Genomic DNA, 15,241 nt, shown 5'->3' with positions numbered 1-15,241 from the left:
TAACTGAGATAGGAGACGGGGTATGCTAATGTAACTGAGATAGGAGACGAGGGTATGCTAATGTAACTGAGATAGGAGACAAGGGTATGCTAATGTAACTGAGATAGGAGTCGAGGGTATGCTAATGTAACTGAGATAGGAGTCGAGGGTTTGCTAATGTAACTGAGATAGGAGACGAGGGTATGCTAATATAACTGAGATAGGAGACGGGGTATGCTAATGTAACTGAGATAGGAGACGAGGGTATGCTAATGTAACTGAGATAGGAGACAAGGGTATGCTAATGTAACTGAGAAAGGAGACGAGGGTATGCTAATGTAACTGAGATAGGAGTCGAGGGTATGCTAATGTAACTGAGATAGGAGTCGAGGGTATGCTAATGTAACTGAGATAGGAGACGGGGTATGCTAATGTAACTGAGATAGGAGACGAGGGTATGCTAATGTAACTGAGATAGGAGACGAGGGTATGCTAATGTAACTGAGATAGGAGACGAGGGTATGCTAATGTAACTGAGATAGGAGACGGGGTATGCTAATGTAACTGAGATAGGAGAGGAGGGTATGCTAATGCGACTAAGATAAGAAATCACTATAACGAATACTGTGAACTAGGGCTCGGCAGACAATTAGTGACCCGCTCATTAATTGTCTCAGCTTTTGTTTGCAAATAAAGGCTTAAACTTCTCGAAGAACCTTCTGCGTCTCTTGGTTATTTCTAAAAACCAGGACACTATTAGCTCTTGTTCTATATTTTTCCATGACAGAACTTTATCCTCCTCCTTCCAATAGCTAAGACTTTTTAATACAAATGCCCAGTGATACAGTTTACAATTTGAACATGCCAATCCCCCAGCCGACTTTTTGAATTGTAGAGCTGACCATTCTATATTGGGTCGTTTACCGTTTTAAACACAGCATCGTAGTGAGGAGTCCAGTTTTTGCCAATATCCTGCTGGAGGTGCAAGTGGGATCATTGAGCTGATAAAATTAATGCGGGGTAAGATGTTCATTTTAAAGACCGATATACAGGCTGTGACTGATGCTGGCAGGTGTCCCCATCTATTAATATCTTCTTCTATTTTTTTCAAAATTAAAGAGTAATTTGTTTTAGCCACAGACGATAGGGAAGTATTAACTTTCATACCCAAGTAGAGGACCTCTCTTGTAACCTTAATCTCTGGAGGGAGAGGCACCTTACTTTTATCTGTATTAATCAGCATCAGTGCTGATTTTGACAAATTAACTTTGTATCCTGAAAGAAATCCAAATTGCTCCAGTGTTTTTAAAACATAGGGGAGAGTTTGTTGAACATTTGTCATATAAACTAGTGTGTCGTCTGAGTAAAGTGATATCGAGTGTGATGTTGTACCTATTGTAATAGGAGAGATTTGAGGACAGTTTCTCATTAAATGTGCAAGCAGTTCAATAGATATAGTAAAAGTTAAAGGAGACAGAGGGTCCCCTTTTCGTGTTGCCCGTCCTATGTCAAATAACTCTGAGAATCCTCCTCCCCACACATACCGGGGCTAAAGGATTAGCATACAATGTTTGAATCATATTGAAAAATTTATCACCGAACTTAAATTCTTTTAGAACTCTCCAAAGATATGGCCATTCTGGGCAATTGAATGATTTTACAGTATCTAGAAATAGGTCACAGGCAGGTGGGATTTTATGTGTTTCACTCAGTATGTGTAAGAGCCGCTGAATATTATCAGATGTGAGTCGTCCCCTGATAAAGTCCATTTGATCTGGGCTAATTATTTTCCCAACTATTGTCTTAAGTCTACTGGCTAAGACTTTGGAATCAGGTTGGTATTTATCAAGGAGATTGGATGGTAATTGGCACACTCCAATGGGTCCTTACCGGGCTTGGGTATAACTGTGATCAGGGCTGTGATCTCTATGGGAAGCACCATTTCCAATAGCATAATTTAATGTTTCTAACCATAATGGTCCCAGAATAACCCAAAGTGCTAGGTAAAGTTCCACAGGTATGCCATCTATACCTGGCGTACAGCCTCTATTTGTAGCTTTGACTGCTTTAAGTAGCTCATCCAGTGTAATAGAGTCTGGAGTTTTGGTGTCCTCTAATGACAACGTAAGGAGGTATAATCCACTAAAAAAATCTGTGACGTCATTCTCAGAAGGAACTGAGCCACTTGTATACAGTTCTTTAAAGTAATTCTTGAATGTCTTGTTTATTTCCTCTGTTGAAGATACTACTCCACGTTTAGCACATCTAATCGCTGGTATAGACCTTTTAGCTTCCTGTTGCTTGAGCATTAGTGCCAAAAGATGGCTCGGTTCACTGCCTTCAGCATAACACTTATGTTTGGTTATATGGATCATATATTCTGCCCTGCTTCTTAATAAATCAGGTAATTCTTTTTCTTTAATTTCTTTAATTTGTTTTCTTTTCAGCTTGTTTTCTTTTGGTATGGTGTATCTCCTTTAGAGATCATTCTCCCAAACCTTACATTGTTCTTCTAGGGTGGAAATCTTTTGAAGCTAGGTTTATGTAGGTGGGAACTGAACCATATGGCGTTATTTCGTAAGAAACCCCTGATGGAGGCCCAAATCACTGTCACATCCGAGACACTATTTTTATTTAAATTTATAAATTCCATCAGTTTTGTTTTCAGTTGTGTCAGAAATTTCGTCGTTTTTAGAAGGATGGAGTTAAAACTCCACCTAGTAGCCTTATTTTTAATTCTACCATAATTAAAAGTAGATATGATTAGGTTGTGATCAGATAGAAGTCTGGGCAAAAATCGTCAGAGGCTCTTTACTACCAGTGGCAGCATTTACTATGTAGTAGGAGCTTATCCCCAATACCACACACAACATTATCAACCACCACAATGTCTGGAAGGTGTACAGCAAAGCTACCTTTGCTCTACTTGGCGGCTTTGGTGGCTACCTGCAAAACAAGTTCATTACACTACTCAGAAAAGTGACCTGACATCTACAGACCATGACATCCACATGAATGAAAAGGGAGGTTACCGTGCTGAGACAGGGATCGCTAATACTTCTTGGCCAACTTGCTCGATGTCAACAACCAGGGCTGACTCATACTTCTTTACAGTGTTGGAGCACAAAGTTACCTAGGACAAAAGATTCAAAGATCAGAATGAGAAATAGCCGTCAACTTGTAGAAAGTAGAATTCAACAGTTCTGGTTTACTCTTGGAGTAATTTATATCTATCTATTTATCTATTTAGTTACTGGCATAGAGCATGGAATAGGCCCCTCCAGCCCTCAGCAATCCCCTAAGTTATTCCCATGGGACAACTTGCAATAACCAATTAACCTACCAATCTGTACATCTTCGGACTGTGGGAGGAAACCCACGAGGTCATGGGGCAAAGGTACAAACTCCTTACGTTGATGGGAATTGAACCAGTATCACCCGAACTGTAAAGCATTGTGCTAACCACTCAGCTACAGTGCTGCCCCAAATTCCTCTGGATACCACCTGGAGAAGGTTGTAGCTACATTTACTAATTACTCATAGAGTCAGAATCAGATTTAATATCATTGGCATCTGTCATGAAATGTCTTCTTTTATTGCAGCAGCGAATTGCAATACGTAATACAGAATAAATTATACATATACATAGCTAGGGTGCCTACGATTTGCACAGTACAATATTTGTCAATGTGGAGTGAAGAATGAGTTTGTAAATCTTGCAGAAGCAATGGATGTTGGGAATAGCTTGGGTGGGGAACCATGGGAGGAGTCGGGACGGGCAGCAGAGAACGAGTGGCAGGAGCAGGGGATGGCATGAGTGCAGACAGATGCAGCCCTGAGAGACCGGACAAGGTGAGGAGGTGATAGAGAGGAGCTAGAGGCAGGTGGTCACACCAGGGCCACGGGAGACAGACAAGCGGGTAACAAGCAGGAGAGGGAAGGGGAAGAGTCAGATACTAGAGAGTACCCCAGTGGCTGTACCTCTTGACAATAAGTACTCCTGTTTGAGTACTGTTGGGGGGGGGAGGGGGGGGACAGCCTACCTGGGGGAAGTGACAGTGGCCGTGCCTCTGGCACAGAGTCTGGCCCTGTGGCTCAGAAGGGTAGGGAAAGGATGAGAAAGGCAGTAGTGATAGGGGACTCTATAGTTAGGGAGTCAAACAGGTGATTCTGTGGACACAGGAAAGAAACTCGGATGGTACTTTGCCTCCCAGGTGCCAGGGCCCAGGATGTTTCAGATCGCGTCCACGATATCCTGCAGAGGGAGGCAGAACAGCCAGAGGTCGTGGTACATATTGGTACCAATGACATAGGTAGGAAAAGGGAAGAGGTCCTGAAAATAGACTACAGGGAGATAGGAAGGAAGTTGAGAAGCAGGACCACAAAGGTAGTAATCTCGTGATTACTGCCCGTGTCACGCGACAGTGAGAATAGGAATAGGATGAGGTGGAGGATAAATGTTTGGCTGAGGGATTGGAGCAGGAGGCAGGGATTCAGATTTCTGGATTACTGGGACTTCCTTTGGGGCAGATGCGACCTGTTGGTTGCATTTGAATCCCAGGGGGACCAATATCCTGGCGAGGAGGTTTGCTAAGGCTACTGGGGAGAGTTTAAACTAGAATAGTTGGGGGATGGGAACAGAACTGAAGAGACTGAGGAAGAGGTGGTTGGCTCACAAATAAAGAAAGCTTAGAGACAGTGTATGAGGGAGGATAGGTAGGTAATAGAGAAGGGACATGCTCAGACCGATGGATTGAGATGTGTCTATTTTAACGCAAGGAGTATTGTCAACAAAGCGGATGAGCTCAGAGCGTTGATCAGTACTTGGAGCTATGCTGTGGTGGCCATTACAGAGACTTGGATGGCTCAGGGACAAGGAATGATTACTTCAAGTGCTGGGTTTTAGATGTTTCAGAAAGATCAGGGAGGGAGGCAAAAGAAGTGGGGGCGTGGCACTGTTGATCAAAGATAGTGTCATCGCTGCAGAAAAGGTGGACGTCATGGTGGGATTGTTTACGGAGTCTCTGTGGGTGGAGGATAGGAACAGGAAGGGGTCAATAACTTTACTGGGTGTTTTTTACAGGCCAGCCAATAGTAACAGGGATATCGAGGAGCAGATAGGGAAACAGATCCTGGAAAGGTGTAATAATAACAGAGTTGTTGTGCTGGGAGATTTTAATTTCCCAGATATCAATTGGCATCTCCCGAGAGCAAGGGGTTTAGATGGGGTGGAGTTTGCTAGGTGTGTTCAGGAAGGCTTCTTGACACCATATATAGACAAGCCTACAAGAGGAGAGACTGTACTGGATTTGGTATTGGGAAATGAACCTGGTCAAGTGTCAGATCCCTCAGTGGGAGAGCATTTTGGAGATAGTGATCATAATTCTAGCTCCTTTAAATTAGAGAGAGATAGGAACAGAAAAGTTAGAAAAGCATTTCATTTGGAATAAGGGGAATTATGAGGCTATCAGGCAGGAAATTGGAAGCTTAAATTGGGAATAGATATTCTCATGGAAATGTACGGAGGAAATATGTCAAATGTTCAGGGGATATTTGTGTGGAGTTCTGCATAGGTACGTTCCAATGAGACAGGGAAGTTATGGTAGGGTACAGGAACCATGGTGTACAAAGGCTGTAATAAATCTAGTCAAGGAGAAAAGAAAAGCTTACGAAAGGTTCATAAAGCTAGGTAATGTTAGAGATCTAGAAGATTGTAAGGCTAACAGGAAGGAGCTTAAGAAGGAAATGAGGAGAGCCAGAAGAGGCCATGAGAAGGCCTTGGCAGGCAGAATTAAGGAAAATTCTACAAGGCATTCTACAAGTATGTGAAGAGCAAGAGGATAAGACGTGAAAGAATAGGACCTATCAAGTGTGACAGTGGGAAAGTGTGTATGGAACCGGAGGAAATAGCAGAGGTACTTAATGAATGCTTTACTTCAGTATTCACTATAGAAAAGGATCTTGGTGATTGTAGTGATGACTTGCAGTGGACTGAAAAGCTTGAGCATGTAGATATTAAGAAAGAGGATGTGCTGGAGCTTTTGGAAAGCATCTAGATAGATAAGTCGCCAGGACCAGATGAGATGTACCCCAGGCTACTGTGGAGGCGAGGGAAGAGATTGCTGAGCCTCTGGTGATGACGTTTGCATCATCAATGGGGATGGGGAGGTTCCAGAGGATTGGAGGGTTGCAGATGTTGTTTCCTTATTAAAGAAAGGGAGTAGAGATAGCCAAGGAAATCATAGACCAGTGAGTCTTACTTCACTGGTTGGTAAGTTGATGGAGGAGATCCTGAGAGGCAGGATTTATGAACATTTGGAGAGGTATAATATGATTAGGAATAGTCAACATGGCTTTGTCAAGGGCAGGTTGTGCCTTACAAGGCTGATTGAATTTTTTGAGGATGTGACTAAACACATTGATGAAGGAAGGGCGGTGTAGTGCATATGGATTTCAGCAAAGCATTTGATAAGGTACCCCATGCAAGGCTTATTGAGAAAGTAAGGAGGCATGCGATGCAAGGGGACATTTCTTTGTGGATCCAGAACTGGCTTGCCTACAGAAGGCAAAGAGTGGTTGTAGATGGGTCATATTTTGCATGGAGGTCGGTGACCAGTGGTGTGCCTCAGGGATCTGTTCTGGGTCATTTATCTTTGTGATTTTTCTAAATGACCTGGATGAGGAAGTGGAGGGATGGGTTGGTGAGTTTGCTGATGACACAAAGGTTGGAGGTGTTGTGAATAGTGTGGAGGGCTGTCAGAGGTTACAGCGGGACATTGATAGGACACAAAATTGGGCTGAGAAATGGCAGATGGAGTTCAACCCAGATAAGTGTGAAATGGTTCATTTTGGTAGGTCAAAAATGATAGTGGAGTATAGTATGTACAATGTCCTGTGTATGTTACTCAAAATGGCTTCTTTGGTTTGTTACGAGTAGGAATGCTTCTTTGTCTGATAAATGTTTCTCTCGCCATTGTTTCGCTTTAGAATGGCTGATATGGTCATTGTATTCATTTGCTAATCAATGGGGAATGTTATTGTGTTTTGTGAGGCTGGGAACTTGGGGGAGGGGTTGCGTGGGCTTGGAGTGTGAAGAGAGTCGGGAGGAAGACGGACGAGGAAGGCGGACGGGCGCTGGACTGCTTGTAAGACCACCGGGGTGGTCCCAGGTGTGACGACGTGGCTGTCGGATGATTCGTTGATTGAGCTCCTACGATGTGCACTACACTGACTGAACTTTGATAAGTTGGCGCCTTTTGTTTTTTTCTTTCCTTGTATATATATATTATATTGCCTAATACTTCTTTAGTTAATGTTAGTAAACTCTATAAAGTGTATTTCATAACGGTATTTGGTGTGAAGTTGATACGGTGGGCGGCGCAAGGCATAAACTCGATTCTCACAGCACCTGCGTGTACGGGAGATGGGTTGGTGTGTGGCTGGATCTCCTTTTCCCCTAGACATATACCAGCCTTTTGGGTAAGTGTTACAAGTATTAATGGTAAGACTCTTGGCAGTGTGGAGGATCAGTGGGATCTTGGGGTCCGAGTTCATAGGACACTCAAAGCAGCTGTGCAGGTTGACGCTGTGGTTAAAACGCATACGGTGTATTGGCCTTCATCAATCGTGGAGCTGAAATTCGGAGCCGAGGGGTAATGTTGCAGCTATATAGGACCCTGGTCAGACCCCACTTGGAGTACTGTGCTCTGTTTTGGTCGCCTCACTACAGGAAGGATGTGGAAACCATAGAAAGGGTGCAGAGGAGATTTACAAGGATGTTGCCTGCATGCCTTATGAAAACAGGCTGAGTGAACTCGGCCTTTTCTCCTTGGAGTGAAGGAGGATGAGAGGTGACCTGATAGAGGTGTATAAGATGATGAGAGGCATTGATCATGTGGATAGTCAGAGGCTTTTTCCCAGGGCTGAAATGGTTGCCACAAGAGGACACAGGTTTAAGGTGCTGGGGAGTAGATACAGAAGAGATGTCAGGAGTAAGTTTTTTACGCAGAGAGTGGTGAGTGTGTGGAATGGTGTGCCAGAAACAGTGGTGGAGGCAGATGTGATAGGGTCTTTTAAGAGACTTCTGGATAGGTACATGGAGCTTAGAAAAATAGAGAGCTGTGTGTAAGCCTAGTAATTTCCAAGGTAGGGACATGTTCGGCACAACTTTGTGGGCCGAAGGGCCCGTATTGTGCTGTAAGTTTTCTATGTTTCTATGTCCCTATGTTTCTATGTCACTTGATTCCAAACAATTGGTTTATTAATCATTACAGAATGTATCTTTGGTGCTTCCTGCTCCCTCCCCTCTTCCCCTTCTCCCCTATCCAACCATGATTCTACTCTCCTTGACCCCTTCCCACAATAGAAACCCATTTCATAATCAAGTTTATCATTACTCACATATGCCATGAAGTAGTTCTTTTTTGTGGCAGCAGTACAGTGCAATGCATAAAAATATTCCAGTACTGTGTAAAGGTCTTAGGCATACTATGCCTTCTCCTTTATGGTAGTAATGAGAAAAGGGCATGTCCTGGGGTGATGGGGTCCTTAATGATGGAAGCCAACTTTCTCAGGCATTGCCTTTTGAAAATGTCCTCAATACTGGGATGGCTCATGCCCATGATAGAGCAGTCTGAGTTTACAAATTACTGCAGCTTTCTCTGATCCTGTGCTGTGGCCCCTCCATACCAGATGGTGATGCCCTCAATTTAATATGCTCTCCATGTTAAAATGTTCTCGATGCTCATCTGCAGAAATCTGCGAGTCTTTGGTGACATCCAAAGTCTCCACAAACTTCTAATGAAATATAGCTGCTGTCAGGTGTTGTTTGTAACTGTATCAATATGTTGTGACCAGAATAGAGCTTCAGAGATGTTGACACTTGACACTGCTCACACTTTATGAGGACTGGTGTGGGTTCCCTCAACTTCCCTGCTCTGAAGTCCACAATCAATTCTTAGATCTTACAAACATTCAGTACAAGGTTTTTGTTGCAACACCACTTATTCAGCTGATCTATCTCATCCCTGTACGCCTCCTTGTCACCACCTGAAATTCTGCCAACGACAGTGTCATCGGCAAATTTGAAGATGGTGTTTGAGCTTTCATGGGTGCAAAGAGACTGCAGTAGTGGGATAAACACATGTTCCTGATGTGTGCTAGTGCTGCAGATTATAAATTAGACACATAGGTGAAATGGGGTGTGTGCTGCTCGTGGGTTGGTGTGTACATGTGTTTGTGTTCAGTGCATTCGTTCATTGCTACATGCAGTACAGTACATCACCAAATTAGAGCTATCACTATAATAAACTAAGTGATTAGTGTCAATGGGCAGCTGGAGGTCTGTACGGACCCCAATGGGCTGAAGTGTCTGTTTCTGTGCTGTTTGTAAGTGATGGACTATGGTGACAAGATAACCAGTGATTGCGTCTTCACTGTGAATTTACGCAGCATCTCAGTCAAGGGCCTTTCTAATGGAGAGCCAAAATGTCAGGGTTGCAAAAGATGAATTTAATGTTATGATGTCAAAATCCGGCTGCAAGTCTGTCTTTGATAAATTTCAAGCCCTCGTGATCAAGGTTTGCCAAAATTCAATCACCACGGGTTCCGGATATTGTTCATTCATATCTTTGGTAGGTATGTATCTCTATGACTCTAGTTTTCTAGACGTGGGTACATTGCTGATCCTACAAATGCTCTTTGTTTTAATTTTTCACTTTTTGCTGTACTGATGTCTGAAAGATGAGTAATTTAAGAGGTGGATATGGTGCTATTTGGTATGTGGGAAGCACAGATGCGGATGTTCTCAGTAAAACTGGAATAGCACATTAGTTATTCAACATCAAAACCCACGTAGAGCAAAGAGGGGACAGACATTAACCTTGCTATTTCCTTTCTCCCTTGGTGTAGAGCTAATAATCTAGTGATTATTCAAACTATAAGGTTTATCCCAGAAGCATTTCTTTAGAAGCAGCTTTGTGACAAATTCAAGGAATTATATTGATAGAAATCATACCGGTTTTATGTGCAACTCAAAGTTACAATAAATACCTTTTTCCAATATTCAAATATTTTGAGGATAATTTTTGATCAATAACATCTACTGAGACAGTCCCCTTTGATTATTACCCCTCTCCTTGCTGGAGAGGTTTATGTCTCAAGATGGTAAGGTTTTCAAATCAGCAGTAGAAGAACTATCAGTGCGAGGTACCAGAATCTCAGCAGGGTCAACTTGACTTCTGGTGGCCCTATAACTCTGCTGCACAAGGACAGGCCTGGACTGGTGTACGGAGCCGAGGGAGAAGATAACCATTATCCCCAGTACTCAGTATTCTATGCCACCTAGTGATCACATATGGCACATATTGCAAGACTGCCTGAAAATAAACAAGATTTCCAGGAACATGCCTTTTACTATCACATTTCATCTCATAGACATACAAAAGCTATTGCTCAGGAGGGACAGACCGTGCAATTTCTGTTGCACATTCTACAAGCTGGGAGGGCTAGTGGCTCAGGAAGCTGCAGGATGAATATTTTATGAGATATTATTGATGCTGTTTTACCATATTCATATGATATAAATGTTTTAATTCTAGATCCCACATGCAGAGTTTACAAAGCAAATGCCAGACAATAGAATTTATAGGCCTATGTACTTTAACGTAGATTCTGGGGAACTGACAAATAATGAGGGCATTGAGTCATACAGCACTATAGCATGAAACTTCAGAAACTCAGGTCCATGCCAATCTATTATTCTGCCTAATTCTATCAATCTACACCTGGACCACAGCCCTCCATATCCCTCCTATCCATCTATATCCAAATTTCTCTTAAATATTGAAATCAAACCCACATCCACCACTTCTGCTGGTAGCTCGTTCTACACTCGAACTACCCTCTGAGTGAAGAAATTCTTCCTCAGGTTCCTCTTAAATATTTAACCTTTCACTCTTAACCTATGAACCCTAGTTCTAGTCTCACCCAACCTCAGTGGAAAAAGCCTGCCTGCATTTACACTATCCATACCCCTCATAATTCTGTATATTTCATTCAAATCTCCCCTCATTCTCCTACACTCTGAGAAATAAAGTTCTAATCTATTTAATCTTTTCCTATAACCCAGGTCCTCAAGTCCCAGCAACATCCATGCAAATTTTCTCTGTACTTATTCAATGTTATTGATATCTTTCCTGTAGGTAGGTGACTGGAACTGCATACAATGTGCAAAATATGGCCTCACCAATGCCTTCATCATAACATCCCAACTCCTGTACTCAGTTCTCTAATTTATGAAAGCCAATGTGCCAAAAGCTCTCTTTACAACCCTATCTACCTGTGACGCCACTTACAAGGAATTATAGATGAGTCCCCTGATTCCTCTGTTCTACACACTTCTCAGTGCCCTACCCTGATTTGTCCTCCTGCAGTATAACACCTCACACTTGTCTGCATGAAATTCCACCTCACACTTGTCTGCATGAAATTCCACCTGCCATTTATCAGCTATTTTCCAGCTGGTCCAGATCTCAATGTAAGTTTTAATAGCCTTCGCTGCTGACCTCTATACCCCTAATCTTGGTGTCATCTGCAAATTTGCTGATCCACTCTACCACATTATCAGCCAAATCATTAATTTAAATGACAAACAATGGACCCAGCACTGATCTCTGCAGCACCACTAGTCACAGACCTCCAATCAGGGAGGCAACCATCTACTGCCATTCCCTGGTTTCTCCTGCTAAGTCAATGCTGAATCCAATTTACTACTTCAACCTCAATACCAAGTGACTTAACTTTCTGAACAAGCCTCCCAGATAGGACTCTGACAAAGGCCTTGCTATAGTGTATGTGTTGCCTTTATGGCATTTGTTTAATTTATAATATTTTCGCTTTAGTAATTTGTTTGTTAGCATTTTCTAGTTAAAGTTAGGATTGTTTAAAGTAAATTCATTGTCTGTGATATATCGCGGCATGTGATGACGTCACATCCGGTTTCGCCGTGTCTTGTGGGAAAATACCGGTTTGGAGAAACGGGAAGGAGGGGGCTCATACATGCAGGATCAGCGCAAGAAAAGTTTTCTTTCTACGCACTAGAAACATAGTGAAGCAATGCCGTAAGTTCATGAGATAATCGATATGTTGAATTAAAATGTTAACGCTGATTCTGTTAAAAGTAATGACGGTTGATAAGGTTTATGTTTTCATTAGTTAAAGAGTTGCAGATAGTTTGTGTTGAAGTGTATTTAAAGCAGTCAATGGTGTAGGTAGATTCTGACTGTATGTTGCACTTTAATGTAATGTAGTTGTTGTAGTTTTACTTTTGCGAGTATTTACGATGTAAATGTGATATCAAGAAGGAAACAAATACTGTACAAATTTTGTATTGTTTTATCAACAGTTTTCACCATACGTTAATGTGGAAGAGTGAACAGTAAACGGTTAATCTTACTGCGATCCTGTTTTCATTGACTATGGTTTACCTCGGTGTTTAGTTCAGAGTTCTCTTACACCTGAGCGAGAACACTACAGTGAAAAGGCGGCATTATCAGGTGTTTCAAGTGCTGCAATGACAACTCGATCCAGCATCAAATCATTGCCATCCAGCGCCAGGGGCAGTAGGGCATCAACAAGTAAGGCTGCCCATGCAAGAGCTAAGGCAGAAGCCGCCAACGTGCGAGCGTTGTACGCCGAACAAGAAGCAAAATTGAAAATGGAAGCAGCTGCCAGAGAAGCCGAAAACCAGAAGGAAGCGGCTGCCAGAGAAATGGAAAACCAGTTGGAAAGGGTAAGGATAGCGTCAGAGTTAGAAGTGCTGATGCTACAACGAGAAGCAGAAGCTGCCAGGGTGGAAGCAGAGTTAATAGAAAATGCTGAAGAAATGCATGATCTGGTTGACGTAAAATCTACTTCAGAAAAGATCAGATTGGAACGCACAAGCGACTATGTCCGATCTCAAATAGACTTGAAGATTTGTTCTTCCTCTCCATACTTATTTGCTAACGTCCCATTTCATGAGGAATCTCAGAGAGGCCCAACTGCATCACATCCATCCGAGGAAGACAATTTACCCTTGCAACTCCGCGATGAATTCAAGAATGAAAGGGCTGATGACAAATACCTCTCGACACCAAACTTACCAGATTTGGTGAGAGGCACCAGCCGAATTCAGAACAGCAAATTCCATAACAGATGTACGCCCTCAGTCATATACCCGCCGACATATTCCCCCAGCCCGCATGCCACTTGCAGTTGAACCCATGGCACAGTATTTAGCACGACGAGATCTCATCACTTCAGGACTATACCAGTTTGACGATAAACCTGAAAATTACCATGCATGGTACTCCACATTCACCAACGCTGTCAACGGAGTCCAGCTCAGAGCAACCCAAGAGTTGGATCTTATGGCGAAATGGCTGGGAAAAGAATCATGCGAACAGGTGAGACGCATACGTTCAGTGTACATCAACAACCCCAAGCTAGCCTTAAGCAAAGCATGGGAGAGACTTCGAGAGGGCTAAGCGGCCCCCGAAATTATTGAAGCGGCACTATACCGATGTCTGAAAAATTTTCCTAAGGTGTCAGCCAAGGACCACACTAAGTTAAGAGAGCTCAGAGATTTACTCATGGAGATTCAAGGCGCCAAAGAAGATGGCTACTCAAGTGGTCTATTATACCTAGATAATCCATACGGGATTAGACAAATCGTGGACAAACTTCCATTTGGGCTACAGGAAAGGTGGGTGTCTGTTGCCTCAGAGTACAAGGAAGAGAACAATGGTCGATTTCCTCCCTTTGAGTATTTCACTAGGTTTGTGTGCAAGGAGGTGAAGAAGCCAAATGACCCTAGCCTTATGGGTCCAGGAAGCAGTACAATTTACACCAAGCCAGATAAATCCACTTCGAATAATTTCAACATTAATAAACCTGTCTCAGTGCTTAAGACTGAAGCCTTTACAACTAACAACGACCCTAGCAAGAATTGTCCATTGCATAACAAACCCCACCCCCTCAAAAATGCAGAACGTTTAGGGAAAAACCCCTTGAAGAGAGGATGGCCCTTCTCAAGGAGAAAAAAATATGTTTTAAATGCTGTTCCTCGACCTCTCACCTTGCTAGAGAGTGTACGATCACCGTGAAGTGCCCGGAATGTAATAGCACTAATCACGATGGGACCATGCATCCCGGCCCATTACCGCAAACCGACAAAGCTCCTTCACCCCCACAACAGGACGGCGGGGAGGGAGAGGCTCACTACAGGACAATTGTTGTCAGCTCGAGTTGTACAGAAGTTTGCGGTCAAGCTCAGTCAAGCCGTTCTTGTTCAAAGATCTGCCTCACTAAGGTGTACCCTAAGGGAGCCGAAGACAAGGCCATCAAAGTCTATGTAATTCTGGACGATCAGAGCAATCGCTCACTAGTCAGTCCAGAGTTCTTTAACTTGTTCCACATTGAGAGTAATCAATTCCCATACTACCTTAGAACTTGCTCAGGCAGCGTGGAAACTTATGGAAGGAAGGCAGAAGGCTTCTAGTTCGAGTCCCTGGACAGTAAAGTCGTCATCTGTCTCCCTCCACTCTTAGAGTGCAATGAAATTTTGAATAACCGCACTGAGATCCCAACGCCAAGTGCAGTGCTACACCAGCCACATCTTCACCACATTGCCAACCACATCCCATCCCAGAACTGGATCCAAAAGCAGAAATACTCCTGCTATTAGGAAGAGATGTTCTCCGGGTACACAAGGTTAGGCAGCAGGTCAATGGACCACACGACGCCCCCTTTGCCCAACGCCTGGATCTGGGCTGGGTGGTGATAGGAGAGGTGTGCCCTGGCAATGTACACAAACCGACAGTTAACACATTCAAGACCAATGTGCTAGAGAGTGGCCGCCATTCAATTTTTCAACCCCGCACAAGTGTCACGTGTATTAAGGAAGCACGACAAGGCTTTAACAAATGTAAAGTAACTGACGAGACGCTGGGTCAGTCAGTTTTCGCTCAAACTGAGCATGATAATAAACTTGCTCCATCAGCACAAGACGCCATTTTCTTAAAAATAATGGACACCAAGGTCTTCAGAGACGAAGCAAATAATTGGGTCGCCCCACTACCTTTCCGAGAACCACGCCAGTGCTTGCCAAACAACAAAGAGCAGGCAGTCAAGCGGTTCAAGTCCTTGCAAAAAACCCTGAAAAGGAAACCTGAGATGCAGCAACGTACCCGATCGACCCACGAGGTACCGTGCACACTAATGG

At 43.2% G+C, this 15,241-nt stretch overlaps 1 protein-coding gene across 1 annotated transcript in view; it reads right to left on the bottom strand.

Annotated features, from left to right (window-relative positions):
• The window catches only part of LOC140740942 (hydrocephalus-inducing protein-like), a 421,292-nt gene that overhangs the window by 37,669 nt on the left and 368,382 nt on the right, over positions 1-15,241 (bottom strand). The window contains exon 15 of the mRNA XM_073070583.1: positions 3,012-3,112. Coding sequence (XP_072926684.1) covers positions 3,012-3,112 — 101 coding nt within the window. The remainder of the gene's footprint in view (positions 1-3,011; positions 3,113-15,241) is intronic.

The sequence above is a fragment of the Hemitrygon akajei genome, chromosome 17, assembly GCF_048418815.1.
Source record: "Hemitrygon akajei chromosome 17, sHemAka1.3, whole genome shotgun sequence".
Taxonomy (NCBI): domain Eukaryota; kingdom Metazoa; phylum Chordata; class Chondrichthyes; order Myliobatiformes; family Dasyatidae; genus Hemitrygon; species Hemitrygon akajei.
The sequence above is the reverse complement of the archived record's forward strand: the minus strand, read 5'-3'. Positions and strand labels throughout refer to the sequence as shown.